This window comes from Phoxinus phoxinus (assembly GCF_949152265.1).
Source record: "Phoxinus phoxinus genome assembly, chromosome: 22".
In the NCBI taxonomy this organism is placed as follows: Eukaryota; Metazoa; Chordata; class Actinopteri; order Cypriniformes; family Leuciscidae; genus Phoxinus; species Phoxinus phoxinus.
Window position 1 is genome coordinate 28,516,425 of NC_136897.1, and position 12,500 is coordinate 28,528,924.

The 12,500-nt window shown below is 45.5% G+C and overlaps 1 protein-coding gene across 1 annotated transcript in view; it reads right to left on the reverse strand.

Annotated features, from left to right (window-relative positions):
- hnrnpll (heterogeneous nuclear ribonucleoprotein L like) overlaps positions 1-3,789 on the reverse strand; it is a 53,124-nt gene extending 49,335 nt beyond the window's left edge. Inside the window, exon 1 of the mRNA XM_079597850.1 lies at positions 3,623-3,789. Coding sequence (XP_079453976.1) covers positions 3,623-3,643 — 21 coding nt within the window. The 5' untranslated portion in view covers positions 3,644-3,789. The remainder of the gene's footprint in view (positions 1-3,622) is intronic.
- Between the last annotated feature and the right edge of the window lie 8,711 nt (positions 3,790-12,500).

Below are 12,500 nucleotides of genomic sequence, written 5' to 3' on the forward strand. Positions count from 1 at the left end.
GGATGGATGATGGATGGATGATGGATGATGGATGGATGATGGATGGATGATGGATGATGGATGGATGATGGATGATGGATGGATGATGGATGATGGATGGATGGATGGATGATGGATGGATGATGGATAATGGATGATGGATGATGGATGGATGATGGATGATGGATGGATGGATGATGGATGGATGATAGATGATGGATGGATGATGGATGGATGGATGGATGATGGATGGATGGATGATGGATGGATGGGTGATGGATGGATGATGGATGATGGATGGATGATGGATGGATGATGGATGATGGATGATGGATGGATGATGGATGATGGATGGATGATAGATGATGGATGGATGATGGATGGATGGATGATGGATGATGGATGGATGGATGGGTGATGGATGGATGATGGATGGATGGATGATGGATGGATGATAGATGATGGATGGATGATGGATGGATGGATGATGGATGGATGATGGATGGATGGGTGATGGATGGATGATGGATGGATGATGGATGGATGGGTGATGGATGGATGATGGATGGATGATGGATGGATGGATGATGGATGGATGATGAATTATGGATGGATGATAGATGATGGATGGATGGATGATGGATGGATGGATGGATGATGGATGGATGGATGATGGATGGATGATAGATGATGGATGGATGATGGATGGATGGATGGATGGATGGATGGATGGATGATGGATGGATGATGGATGGATGGATGGATGGATGATGGATGGATGATGGATGGATGGATGGGTGATGGATGGATGATGGATGGATGATGGATGGATGGATGATGGATGGATGATGGATGGATGGATGGATGGATGATGGATGGATGATGGATGGATGGATGGGTGATGGATGGATGATGGATGGATGGATGGATGGATGATGGATGGATGGATGATGGATGGATGGATGGATGGATGGATGATGGATGGATGGATGGATGGATGGATGATGGATGGATGGATGGATGATGGATGGATGATAGATGATGGATGGATGATGGATGGATGGATGGATGGATAGATGATGGATGATAGATGATAGATGATGGATGGATGATGGATGGATGGATGGATGGATGGATGATGGATGGATGATGGATGGATGGGTGATGGATGGATGATGGATGATGGATGATGGATGGATGATGGATGATGGATGGATGATGGATGGATGATGGATGATGGATGGATGATGGATGGATGATGGATGGATGATGGATGGATGGATGATGGATGGATGATAGATGATGGATGGATGATGGATGGATGGATGATGGATGGATGATGGATGGATGGATGGATGATGGATGGATGGATGATGGATGGATGATGAATTATGGATGGATGATAGATGATGGATGGATGGATGGATGGATGGATGGATGATGGATGGATGGATGATGGATGGATGGATGATGGATGGATGGATGATGGATGGATGATAGATGATGGATGGATGATGGATGGATGGATGGATGGATGGATGGATGATGGATGGATGGATGATGGATGGATGATGGATGGATGGATGGATGGATGGATGGATGATGGATGGATGGATGGATGATGGATGATGGATGGATGATGGATGGATGGATGATGGATGGATGGATGGATGGATGATGGATGGATGGATGGATGGATGGATGGATGGATGGATGAATGATGGATGGATGGATGGATGGATGATGGATGGATGATGGATGGATGATAGATGATGGATGGATGGATGGATGGATGATGGATGGATGGATGGATGATGGATGGATGATAGATGATGGATGGATGATGGATGGATGGATGGATGATGGATGGATGATGGATGGATGGATGGATGGATGATGGATGATTGATTGATGGATGGATGGATGGATGATTGATTGATGGATGGATGGATGGATGATGGATGGATGATGGATGGATGGATGGATGGATGGATGATGGATGATTGATTGATGGATGGATGGATGGATGATTGATTGATGGATGGATGGATGATGGATGGATGGATGGATGGATGATGGATGGATGATGGATGATGGATGGATGGATGGATGATGGATGGATGGATGGATGATGGATTGATGGATGGATGGATAAAAAGAAAGAAACATATGAACGATAGAGAGAGATGAAGTTATATTTATCCTCAGGCGTGTCTCAGTTGATGAGATCATGTGTTGACGGGTCAGTCAGAGGTCGAGATGGAGTCTCGTCTGACCGGCTCATTAGCCGTTACTGAAGACCAGTCCATAAAAAACAACAATTGTCCATTTTGATTCCATTGTGACTTTAGATGTGATCAAACTGAATTTTAGAGATTTTAAGAGTTTTTATTAATGAGTGTTGTGATGATGAAGATGAATGTAAGAGTAACAACTAGAACAGGAACATATTAAACTGAGCAGAGGAAGAGCGTTCACATCCTCCTGAGTTTAATATCTATAAAGCAGAGCATGTCTCAATCTGAGCTATTAATGTGCCGTAGTGCTGAGGGCGGCAGCATAGAGGATTCTGGGTAAGTCTGAACCGAGGCCGACAGCACAGAGACACAGCATTATGGGATAGACCACACTGTTTGGCTATTAATGGCCTTACACACACACACTCTCTCTCTTTCTCTCTCTCACACACACACACACTCTTTCTCTCTCTCTCTCTCTCTCTCTCTCTCTCACTCACACACACACACACTCTCTCTCTCACACACACACACAGAAACTCACTCACTCACACAAACTCTATCTCTCACACACACTCTCGCTCTTTCTCTCACACACACTCTCTCTCTCTCTCTCACACACACACACACACACACACACTCTCTCTCTCTCTCTCTCTCTCTCACACACACACACACACACACACTCTCTCTCTCTCTTTCTCTCTCACACACACACACACACTCTCTTTCTCTCTCTCTCTCTCTCTCTCTCTCTCTCTCTCTCTCACACACACCAAATGTCATGAACCACACTAACAGGAAGTTCTTAATGTGAAGCTAAATCTGCAATCAGTGAACAGAGTGACAGAACACATAGTGGAGAGAGAAATCATCTCTGATATCACCACACACACACACACACACACACACTCTCACTGATATCAGCGCTGAAAATGTGTGTGAACGACATCATACTTCAGTCATGTTCAAACAACAGTTTCACAGTGTAGCTGAAAACACACTTCAGAGTGTCAGTGTTTTATCTGTGCAAAAATCATAACACATGTGAACTCTTCATCCAATCAACACGTCTTTGTTTCTGCAAACCAATCGAGAAAAAAGAGAACAAGGACCGGAAGCGGCCTGAGGAAGTCGCCCTCACCTCTCAAACACAACGGCACTGTGCGCGTGTTGTAACCTGAGGTTGAGACGAGAACAACAGTGTGTGTGTGTGTGTGTGTGTGTGTGTGTGTGTGTGTGTGTTCATCAGATTCACGCAAATACCTCTTCAAACTAGTTATAATCACAACTCAACAAAAGCCAACCAAGAAAAGAGGAACCGCGTCATTACAGTTCAAATCTGCACGATATCACACGACTCTGGTTATTAACATCAACTACAAAGGTGTGATTATAGGATTTACCTGTGCAAAACTCACCACCATGTGGATGGTTGCTAGGATGTGTTAGGTGGTTGCTAGGTGTTTTCTTCCTGTCTGGTGTGAAAAGTGTGTGTGTGACTCGGTTCCTCGTTCGATGTGCATCTGAGGGGTTTTTACAGCATAACTGGAGAGAGACACACACACACACATATTAGTGCTGGGCAGCGATTAATCGCATCCAAAATAAAAGTTTGTGTTTACATGCGTGTGCATACTGTGTTATTTTGTTTATATAAATACCCACATATGAATGTATATATTTAAGAATTTTTATTTATTTATATATAAAATATTTATATATAATATAAATTATATATAGGCCTATATATATAATATATATATATAAATATTTGTTAAATATATACATTCATATGTATTAATATATATACAAAAAAATTATACACAATATGCACGTATTATGTAAACAAACTTTTATTTTGGATGCGATTAATTGGGATTAATCGTTGCCTAGCACTATATATATATATATATATATATATATATATATATATACAGTAATATGTGGCTTTTAGCTGTATAATCAGTGATGTGATCACTTGTGCATGTGATTCTCTTTACACTCGACTGAAGGACGACAGTGTGCAGTAAGTGACATTCTGCCTTCAGCTAATTGAGCTATTAAAAGCAGTCGAGCTGTGTGTGACGAGCTCTGTGTGTGTGTGTGTGTGTGTGTGAGAGAGAGAGAGAGAGAGAGAGAGAGAGAGAGAGAGAGAGAGAGAGAGAGAGAGAGAGAGAGAGAGAGAGAGAGAGAGAGAGAGAGACGCCTACATAACGCTACAGCTGACAGTAGTATATTCCTGCACAACCGGAGGCTGCAGTTTTAGGACCGCAGTTTTAGGACCCTAGTTTTTTGTGACAGCGCCACCTACCGAACTGGATGATATAGCGGCGGCTGCTGTTTCAGGACCGCAGTTCTAGGATCCAGGTGGTTTAGTTTGTACATAGTATCAAGATCCACCTTGATCCTAAGTCTCATTAGAAAATATATATATGTTTTAACAAATAAGATTATGGAATAGAATAGCTCCTGCAGCAGGTGGATCAGAGCAAGTAGCATCAAGCTACACAATACAATTTAAAATATTAATATTAAACTTTTACTTAAAGCTCACTTTAAACCACCATCGAGTAAGATAGGATATTTGTACCATATTCCGGTCGCGGTTTAAAATGGTTTTAAGTCATAAAAAGATGTTGAAATATGGTATAATAAAGCAATTTATATGCAACTAATGGCTACACCTTGCTTGGCAATACTGTAAACATTCTTAATTCATATGAAAATACCCAAAATTGCACGAAAATCACACACAAACCACATATACTCGAAATCGTGCATTTATTAGCTTCTTGTTTCAGGTGAAGAGATGTGTCTTAGCTTTGTTATCACGGATAACGAGAGTTACGTATGTAACTACGGTTCTATGAGTTCTGGATGACCGCCAGAGGCAGTGCTTCACACTGGATACTATCTCTCGTTGCAAATGCATAGGTCGAGTCTAATACAAACAATGTCCCTCGTGACCAGGATGACTCGGGGTGCTCCCCTATTTAACCCCGTGATTTCCTGCAGACTGTCCCTACGGAATCTTCTCGCCTGACTCCGAGTGACAGAAAGCTCTGGCGGTCATCCAGAACTCATAGAACCGTAGTTACATACGTAACTCTCGTTCTATTTCGTTCTTCCTGACCGCCAGAGGCAGTGCTTCACACTGGATGACTTATAACAACAAGGTCACGAGGAGGTCCAACTCACCCTCAAGAGGACGTTGAGGGTCCCGACAGGACAGCTGTTCCAATATTACCGGAAGCAGCCACATTGACCTTGTAGTATCTGGCAAAGGTATTTGTTGATGACCACGTAGCTGCTGCACAGATGTCACTTAGAAGGACCCCTTTTAATGCAGCCCAAGACGTTGATATGCCTCTTGTCGAATGGCATTTCAACCCCAAAGGCACTGGACACTTATTAGATGTGTAAGCGTGGGTGATAACCTCAACTACCCAGTGCGACAATCTCTGCTTTGAGAGGGGCTGACCTCTTTTTGGGCCCCCGTAACAGAGAAAAAGTTGGTCTGATTGTCGAAAAACCTCTGTGGCCCTCAGATAGCCCCGGAGAGCTCTTACTGGGCACAGCAGTGTGCTTCCACTTCCTTCCAGCGTGTTCGACATCGGAGGATCAAACACTGCCAGCTCAATAGCCTGGTTTCTAAAAAGGGCAGAAAGCCGCTTGGGGAGAAATGCTGGGTTGGGCCATAACGTCACAACTGAGCCATCTGCGTTCCAACGCATACAGGATGTGCTAACTGATAACGCGTGGAGTTCACTCACCCGCTTAGTCGAAGCAATGGCCAAGAGAAATGCTGCCTTCAATGAGATCCACTTCAAATCGCTCTGCTCTAGAGGTTCGAATGGGGGCAATGCAAGAGACTTTAAGACTAGGCCCAAGTCCCATAAAGCAACCCTAATGGCCTGAGGGGGGCGCAGTCGCTGAGCACCTCTAAGAAACTGAGTAACCAAGGCATGAGAACCCAATTGCTGACCATCTATTCGTACGTGATGTGCTGAAATTGCAGCCACATAAACTCTTAAAGTAGCAGCTGCTCTCTTCTTGTCTAATAGTGCCTGCAGAAAACGTAAAATCAGAGGAACAGGGCAGTGCTCTGGGACCACTGCTTGCCCCCTACACCAATCAGAGAAAAGTTTCCATCGATAGGCATAAGCACTCCTGGTGGAAGGTGCTCTAGAGTTCAATATGGTGTTCTGGACCTCTTGATCGCAGTCTCCGAAGAGTGGTTCCGGCCCCTCAGAGGCCACACACAGAGCTGCAGGCGGTCTGGATTCGGGTGCCAAATCTGACCCCCCAACTGCTGGAGGAGATCCTTTCTCCTGGGAAGGGTCCAAGGATCCCCGTCTAGGAGCCTGTACATCACTGGAAACCAAGGTCTCCCCGGCCAGTTTGGCGCCACTAGCAGCAGCCTGTGGTGCTCTTGAAGAACCCTGTGAACAGTCACCCCGATCATTGGTATCGGGGGAAAGGCATAGAGTAGCTGATCTGGCCAGGCGTGGGCTAGAGCATCCTGCCCCAGCGGACTGGATTCCTCTGCTAGTGAGAACCAGAGACGGCAGTGGGTCGTTGTCGCCGAGGCAAATAGGTCCACTTCTGCCCTGGCAAACCGCTGCCATATCCTCTCTACCACTTCTGGGTTGAGCCTCCACTCCGTCGATGGAATTCTGTGGCGCGACAAGAAATCTGGAACCACGTTTGATACCCCTGGGATATGCATTGCTCTGATGCTTGCAAAGCGAGGGAAGGCCCAAGTCAGCAGTTCCTGTGATACTTGAAGGGATTGGCTGGACCTTGTGCCCCCTTGATGGTTGATGTGATAAACCACTGATCTGTTGTCCGACCTGACAAGAATATGCCTGCCCTTCAAAAACGGAGCGAGGCCCTTCAAAGCTCGCAGAACTGCACGAAGTTCCAGGGTATTTATATTCTCGCCCTTTTCCAGAGGACCCCATTGTCCCGTGACTGCTCTGTGTTGCCAGACTGCTCCCCAGCCAGTAAGGGACGCATCGGTCTGGACTATCTCCCTTCGAGAGGGAATCATGCCCAGAACAACCCCCTTGGTCAGATACAATCTGCTCCTCCAAGGCTTCAGGGCTAGAAGGCATCGCTGTGTCACCTTGATCAACCTGTTCTTGTGCCAACTGGGGTTCAAGTGGAGACTGTTCACCCATCTTTGAAAAGGGCGTAGTGAAAGGAGGCCCAATGGTATGACTGCCGCTGCTGCCGCCAACATACCTGTGAGCCTGAGGAAGCACCTGAATGGAAGTCTGGCCTGCCTCCGAAACCGTTGAAGGAGGAGTAGTATATTGTCCACTCGTTGTTCTGATGGAGCGGCTTTCATTGACCGTGAGTCCAGCGTGAGACCTAGGAACCGCACAGACTGACTTGGAATTAACCGGCTCTTGGTGAAATTCACAGAGAGGCCCAGTCGAGTAATATGTGCAAGCAGCTGTGTGATTTCTAACACTGCCTGCTCCTGAGAGTGGGAGCAAAGGAGCCAGTCGTCCAGGTATGGAAGTACCTGTATCCCAGTGGCTTGGATTGGAGCCAGTGCGGCCGCCATGCACCTGGTGAAGACTCGTGGCGATAGAGAAAGGCCGAATGGGAGGACACGGAATTGATAGACCTGGTCCTGGAATGCAAATCGGAGGAATGGCCTGTGTTGAGGAGCTATTGGAACATGGAAGTAAGCATCCTTTAGGTCCACCGTGGTAAACCAGTGCTGCTGCTTGACCGCCTGAAGAACATCGGTTATGCGCAGCATACGAAATGGTAAGATCTTCAGGAACTTGTTGAGGCCGCGAAGGTCCAGTATGGGCCTTACACCGCCATCTTTCTTCGGAATGATGAAATAAATGGAGAAGAACCCACTTAGCCGTTCTGACCAAACTACTGGTTCGATGGCACCTTTCTCTAGGAGTTGTGCTATCTCCTGTTTTAAGGCAAGTGAACTGTCGGGGTCTGAGACTACGGTCATCCTGACCCCTTTGAAAGCAGGCGGCCGCCGCCGGAACTGCAGCTTGTACCCGTGGGATAGTGTTGCTATAACCCATGGGTCGGAAGTTGTTGTTTCCCAGTAACTGAGCTGCTGATAAGAAAACTGTCCGACGGCCGGCCGCGGACCTTCAGGACCTACGTCCCTGGCCTCTAGCATCCCTGGTGGGCCGTTGGCCTGGTGCTCTACCCCTAGGGGCCTGAAATACTTGCTGACCCCGAGCCCGGGGCCACTGAGCAGAATTTCCTTCCTGTGGTGATCTCGGAGGCTGGCCCTTGCGAATATCAGCTGGGCGTGAAAAAGTAGCGCGTGGTAGTTCATACCCCCTAGAAGGCTGTCGGTAATTTAAGTGAGCCTGTGGAACTCTTCTCAGGTCAGCAAACTGCTGCCTGGTCTGATTCACCTGGACACTACGCTCCAGTGTCTCCTGTGCAGCTGGCCCAAAGAGTTGCCCTGGAACTACTGGAAGATCCCTTAGTGTTCTCCTACATGGCTCAGACAGAGGTGACTGTGCAAGCCAGACTTGGCGGCGTGCTTGTGTGAGCGTTGACATAAGCCTTCCCAGCTCTCTTGTCATGAATGCTATTGCCTGAAGGGAGGCATCACTTAAGTTTTGGTTAAATGGATCACTCCCCGATGACTGAAGGGACTGAGACAGGGCCAACATGAGATGGGAAAGAGAATTGCCAATGCGACCCATTCGGGCTGCTGTGTTATATGCCTGGATAAGATGATCATCTGTGATCCTGCATTGAGGCCGAGGGCAACGAACATTAGTTCTCAATACCTCCTCTGGGGAAAGAACAAAAGAGGCAATAAACGGATCAACCTTAGGCATCTGACCCAAGCCATAAGTGTCTGCATCCTGCATCGCAGCCAATGCTCTGCTTGCACTAGTGGGGTGCGTAAGAGACCTCGGGTTAGCCCAACATCTTTGCAACTCCTCTATATAATCCTTCGATGGAGGAATTGTAAGAGGAGAGGGTTGCGCTGAACCTCTGAAAAAAGCACTAGAAGAGGTTGCCATTGCAGGGGCTGTGTCAAGACCCAAGCGAGCCAATGCAGCCTGAAGAGCTTGCTTCACCAGCTCTTGCTCTGACTGTGGACCCTCTGCCGATCCATGACCAGCTTCCTGGGAGCCATCATGGGAGAATTGGGATTGATGATCAGATATAACCTCCACTTCCCCATCAACATCATCATAGAACTGGCTCTGAGAAGCCGCCATTGAAAGGACATCTTCCTCCCCAATGGGCGACTCCATAGCAGGGGCTTCGACTGAGGATACTAGTCTTTCGCCCGGTTGCAACTTCATAAGCAAAGACTTAATCTGAGCCAACTCAGCCGTCAACACATCCACCTTCTGCCTTAAAGGGTCTTTCTTGGGTCTTTTACCAGCGGAAGCACTGGTTGACTCAGTATTTTTACGCTTACTTGTTGTTTTCCGTGGTGGAGGTGGTGGTAGCGACTCTCCCAAAAGCCTTTCCACCATCGTTATCCTCGAAGTCCTCCTCTCCCCAGACATAACGCTACAGTTCATGCAGGCGTCTTCTGTGAGGCCCTGTTTAAGGTGTTCTAGGCCTAAACAGGAAGGGCAGCAGTCATGCCCATCATCCGCCTGGAGGATTGCCATGCACAATGTGCAATTATGAGGTAATTTTTCCATTCTGGTTTCGGAAAATATTTGGTAGGTCGAGCGGAATCACTCTAACTGCCACTGTCCTAAGCAACCTTTGCAAAAAAAAAAAAAAAAAATTTTTTTTTTTTTTTTCACAACATTGCTAACTCATTCAATAACTCAGTACCTATTGTAGACCAGATACCAATCGCTAGAGCGCAAACACTCTAAGCGTGGTCTTAACTAAGTTAACTTACAACTGCAAGTTATTATGGCCCTTTCATCGAGCGAAAACACTCTGTGTAGCGACCAACACAATGACCGGAAAACGAGAACGAACCCAGCATTAAATGTAAACAACTCACCAGCAGTGTTGCTTTATTTCGTTATCTCTTTGAATCCGTTGCAGCCTCTGGAGGACGCGCAGTCGCGAGACACCAACAAAATGCTTTTTGTTGCGAAGCTGTGAAGAACGGATTCCAGTTCTTTTTTTTTCTTTTCTTTTTTTTTTTTTTACATAATCTACGACCTGCATACATGCACGCGAGAAGATTATAGGGACAGTCTGCAGGAAATCACGGGGTTAAATAGGGGAGCACCCCGAGTCATCCTGGTCACGAGGGACATTGTTTGTATTAGACTCGACCTATGCATTTGCAACGAGAGATAGTATCCAGTGTGAAGCACTGCCTCTGGCGGTCAGGAAGAACGAAATAGAACAGGACCGCGTCATGCAGAAGGGCAGGATTATTGTCACGTTGAACCACGTGATATGATTGACAGCTGTACAGCGAATGAGACTTGCGTACATTACTGACGCAAATCAGGAAGAGGAGACCCAGATCTCTCTGTGTTCGCTGTTCGAGTTTTATCATAAACACTATCGAGTCTTAAATCTTTCTAATGATGCTCAGTTTGTCCAGATAAAATAAGTAAGAGTGTGATGTTTTAACGAGTAATGAATGTTGAACAACAATCTGTTGTGATTAACAATGTGATCTGTTATCTTTGCCGCGAAAGGGGTTAAATTTGTGTTTTTGGTAATCCAGTTCTGTAGGTGGCGCTGTCACAATAAACTAGGGTCCTAAAACTGGGGTCCTGAAACTGCAGCCTCCCGTTGTGCAGGAATACCCTTCTCCTGATGGTCTAGCTAGCAGAGAAGGATAATCTGTCAAATCACACACCGAATATGATAGTCACGTGACATGATGTCAGACAGTATGAAGCTTTCAAACCATCATAAATAATAACATTACATTCTAAAATATAAAAGAATAGCAGAGTCCACACCACTGAGGAACGATAAAAACACTGACCAATCAGAATCCATCCTGCTTTAAAGCGCTCGAGCATTTAAAGCGACAGACGACAAAACTGCCGCTGATAATAAACAGAATGATATCGTGCGCTGGTGTGGATGAAAATATAGTTATTGTTATTGTTCATGGCGTGAACCGGCCTTTAAACTGCTGTTATGTGACATTTTACCTTGCCTCGTTTATGCGGTTCTATGAATATGCAAATGAGCCCCGCCTCCACTCACTCACTCACTCACTCAGAGATCCACTGGTTGACGATCACACGTTGATCTGATTGGTCAAGGTAGTGTGTGACGTCAGAAACACCAGCGATTCCAAGCCGTGTGTTTGAGACTGTCTTTGGTTCACTGCAGTTTTAAGCAGAAAATACTCAGCAATGCTGTCGCCTTATGAACTTACACATGTGTGTGTTAAAGCAGATTAATAACACCACATACACACATAAACTAAAAGCTGGATTTACACCACAAGGGGGACTTGAACCTTTTTTTTATAGCCAACAAGTTATACAAGAGTCAAATCATTTTCTTAAGTGAGTTTATTCACTTTGTGAATGAAAAAATGTCATCAATTGTTTTAGCATTAAACATTAAAACAACATTTAAAGCTAAATGATTTATACATTATTGTAAATAAAATACTTGCTTCAATGTGTGTGTGTGTGTGTGTGTGTGTGTGTGTGTGTGGGGGGGGGGGCATATTAATAATTTGCAGTGTTGGGCAGTAGCGTCGCTACAAGTAGTGACGCTACTAGTTTAACTACATTTCTCAGTAGCGTGGTGGTAGCGTCGCTGTTTTCTGGATCAAATAGCTTTTCAGTAGCGAAGCTCTTTTTTTTATCAAGTAGTGCGGTAGCGTCCAGCACTACACACAAGCTACATTTCCCCAAGCATTTCTAAAGTTCAAGCTCATATCGGAAATACAACTGCTAAGTATCACTGATCCTGAATCAGTAAGTGACGATGACTTCTTCATGTTTTTTACGGCGGTTGGCAAGGACCATATTTCATTCCCGCGATGCGGAAAACACGGACAGAATCACGGGATCCAGAATGAACGCACGGTTTCATTTATCACACACTCAAACACTCACTGAGGCATGCATGACGCTCGCGATGTTTTCAGCCTATATGAGGACATTCATGCATGAACTTTATCCGCTCTGAGAGTCACCTCAGCAGCATTTTAGCTTTATTTGAGAAAACTCGACAAATCATAAACAAACACAGAGAAGAGACTCAAAGGTCTACACGGCAACCCGTCAAAATAAAAGCATGGTTTAACCTTTGAAGAAAGTTTTGCTTAAATCATTGGTTATTACAATTAAATTAAACCAT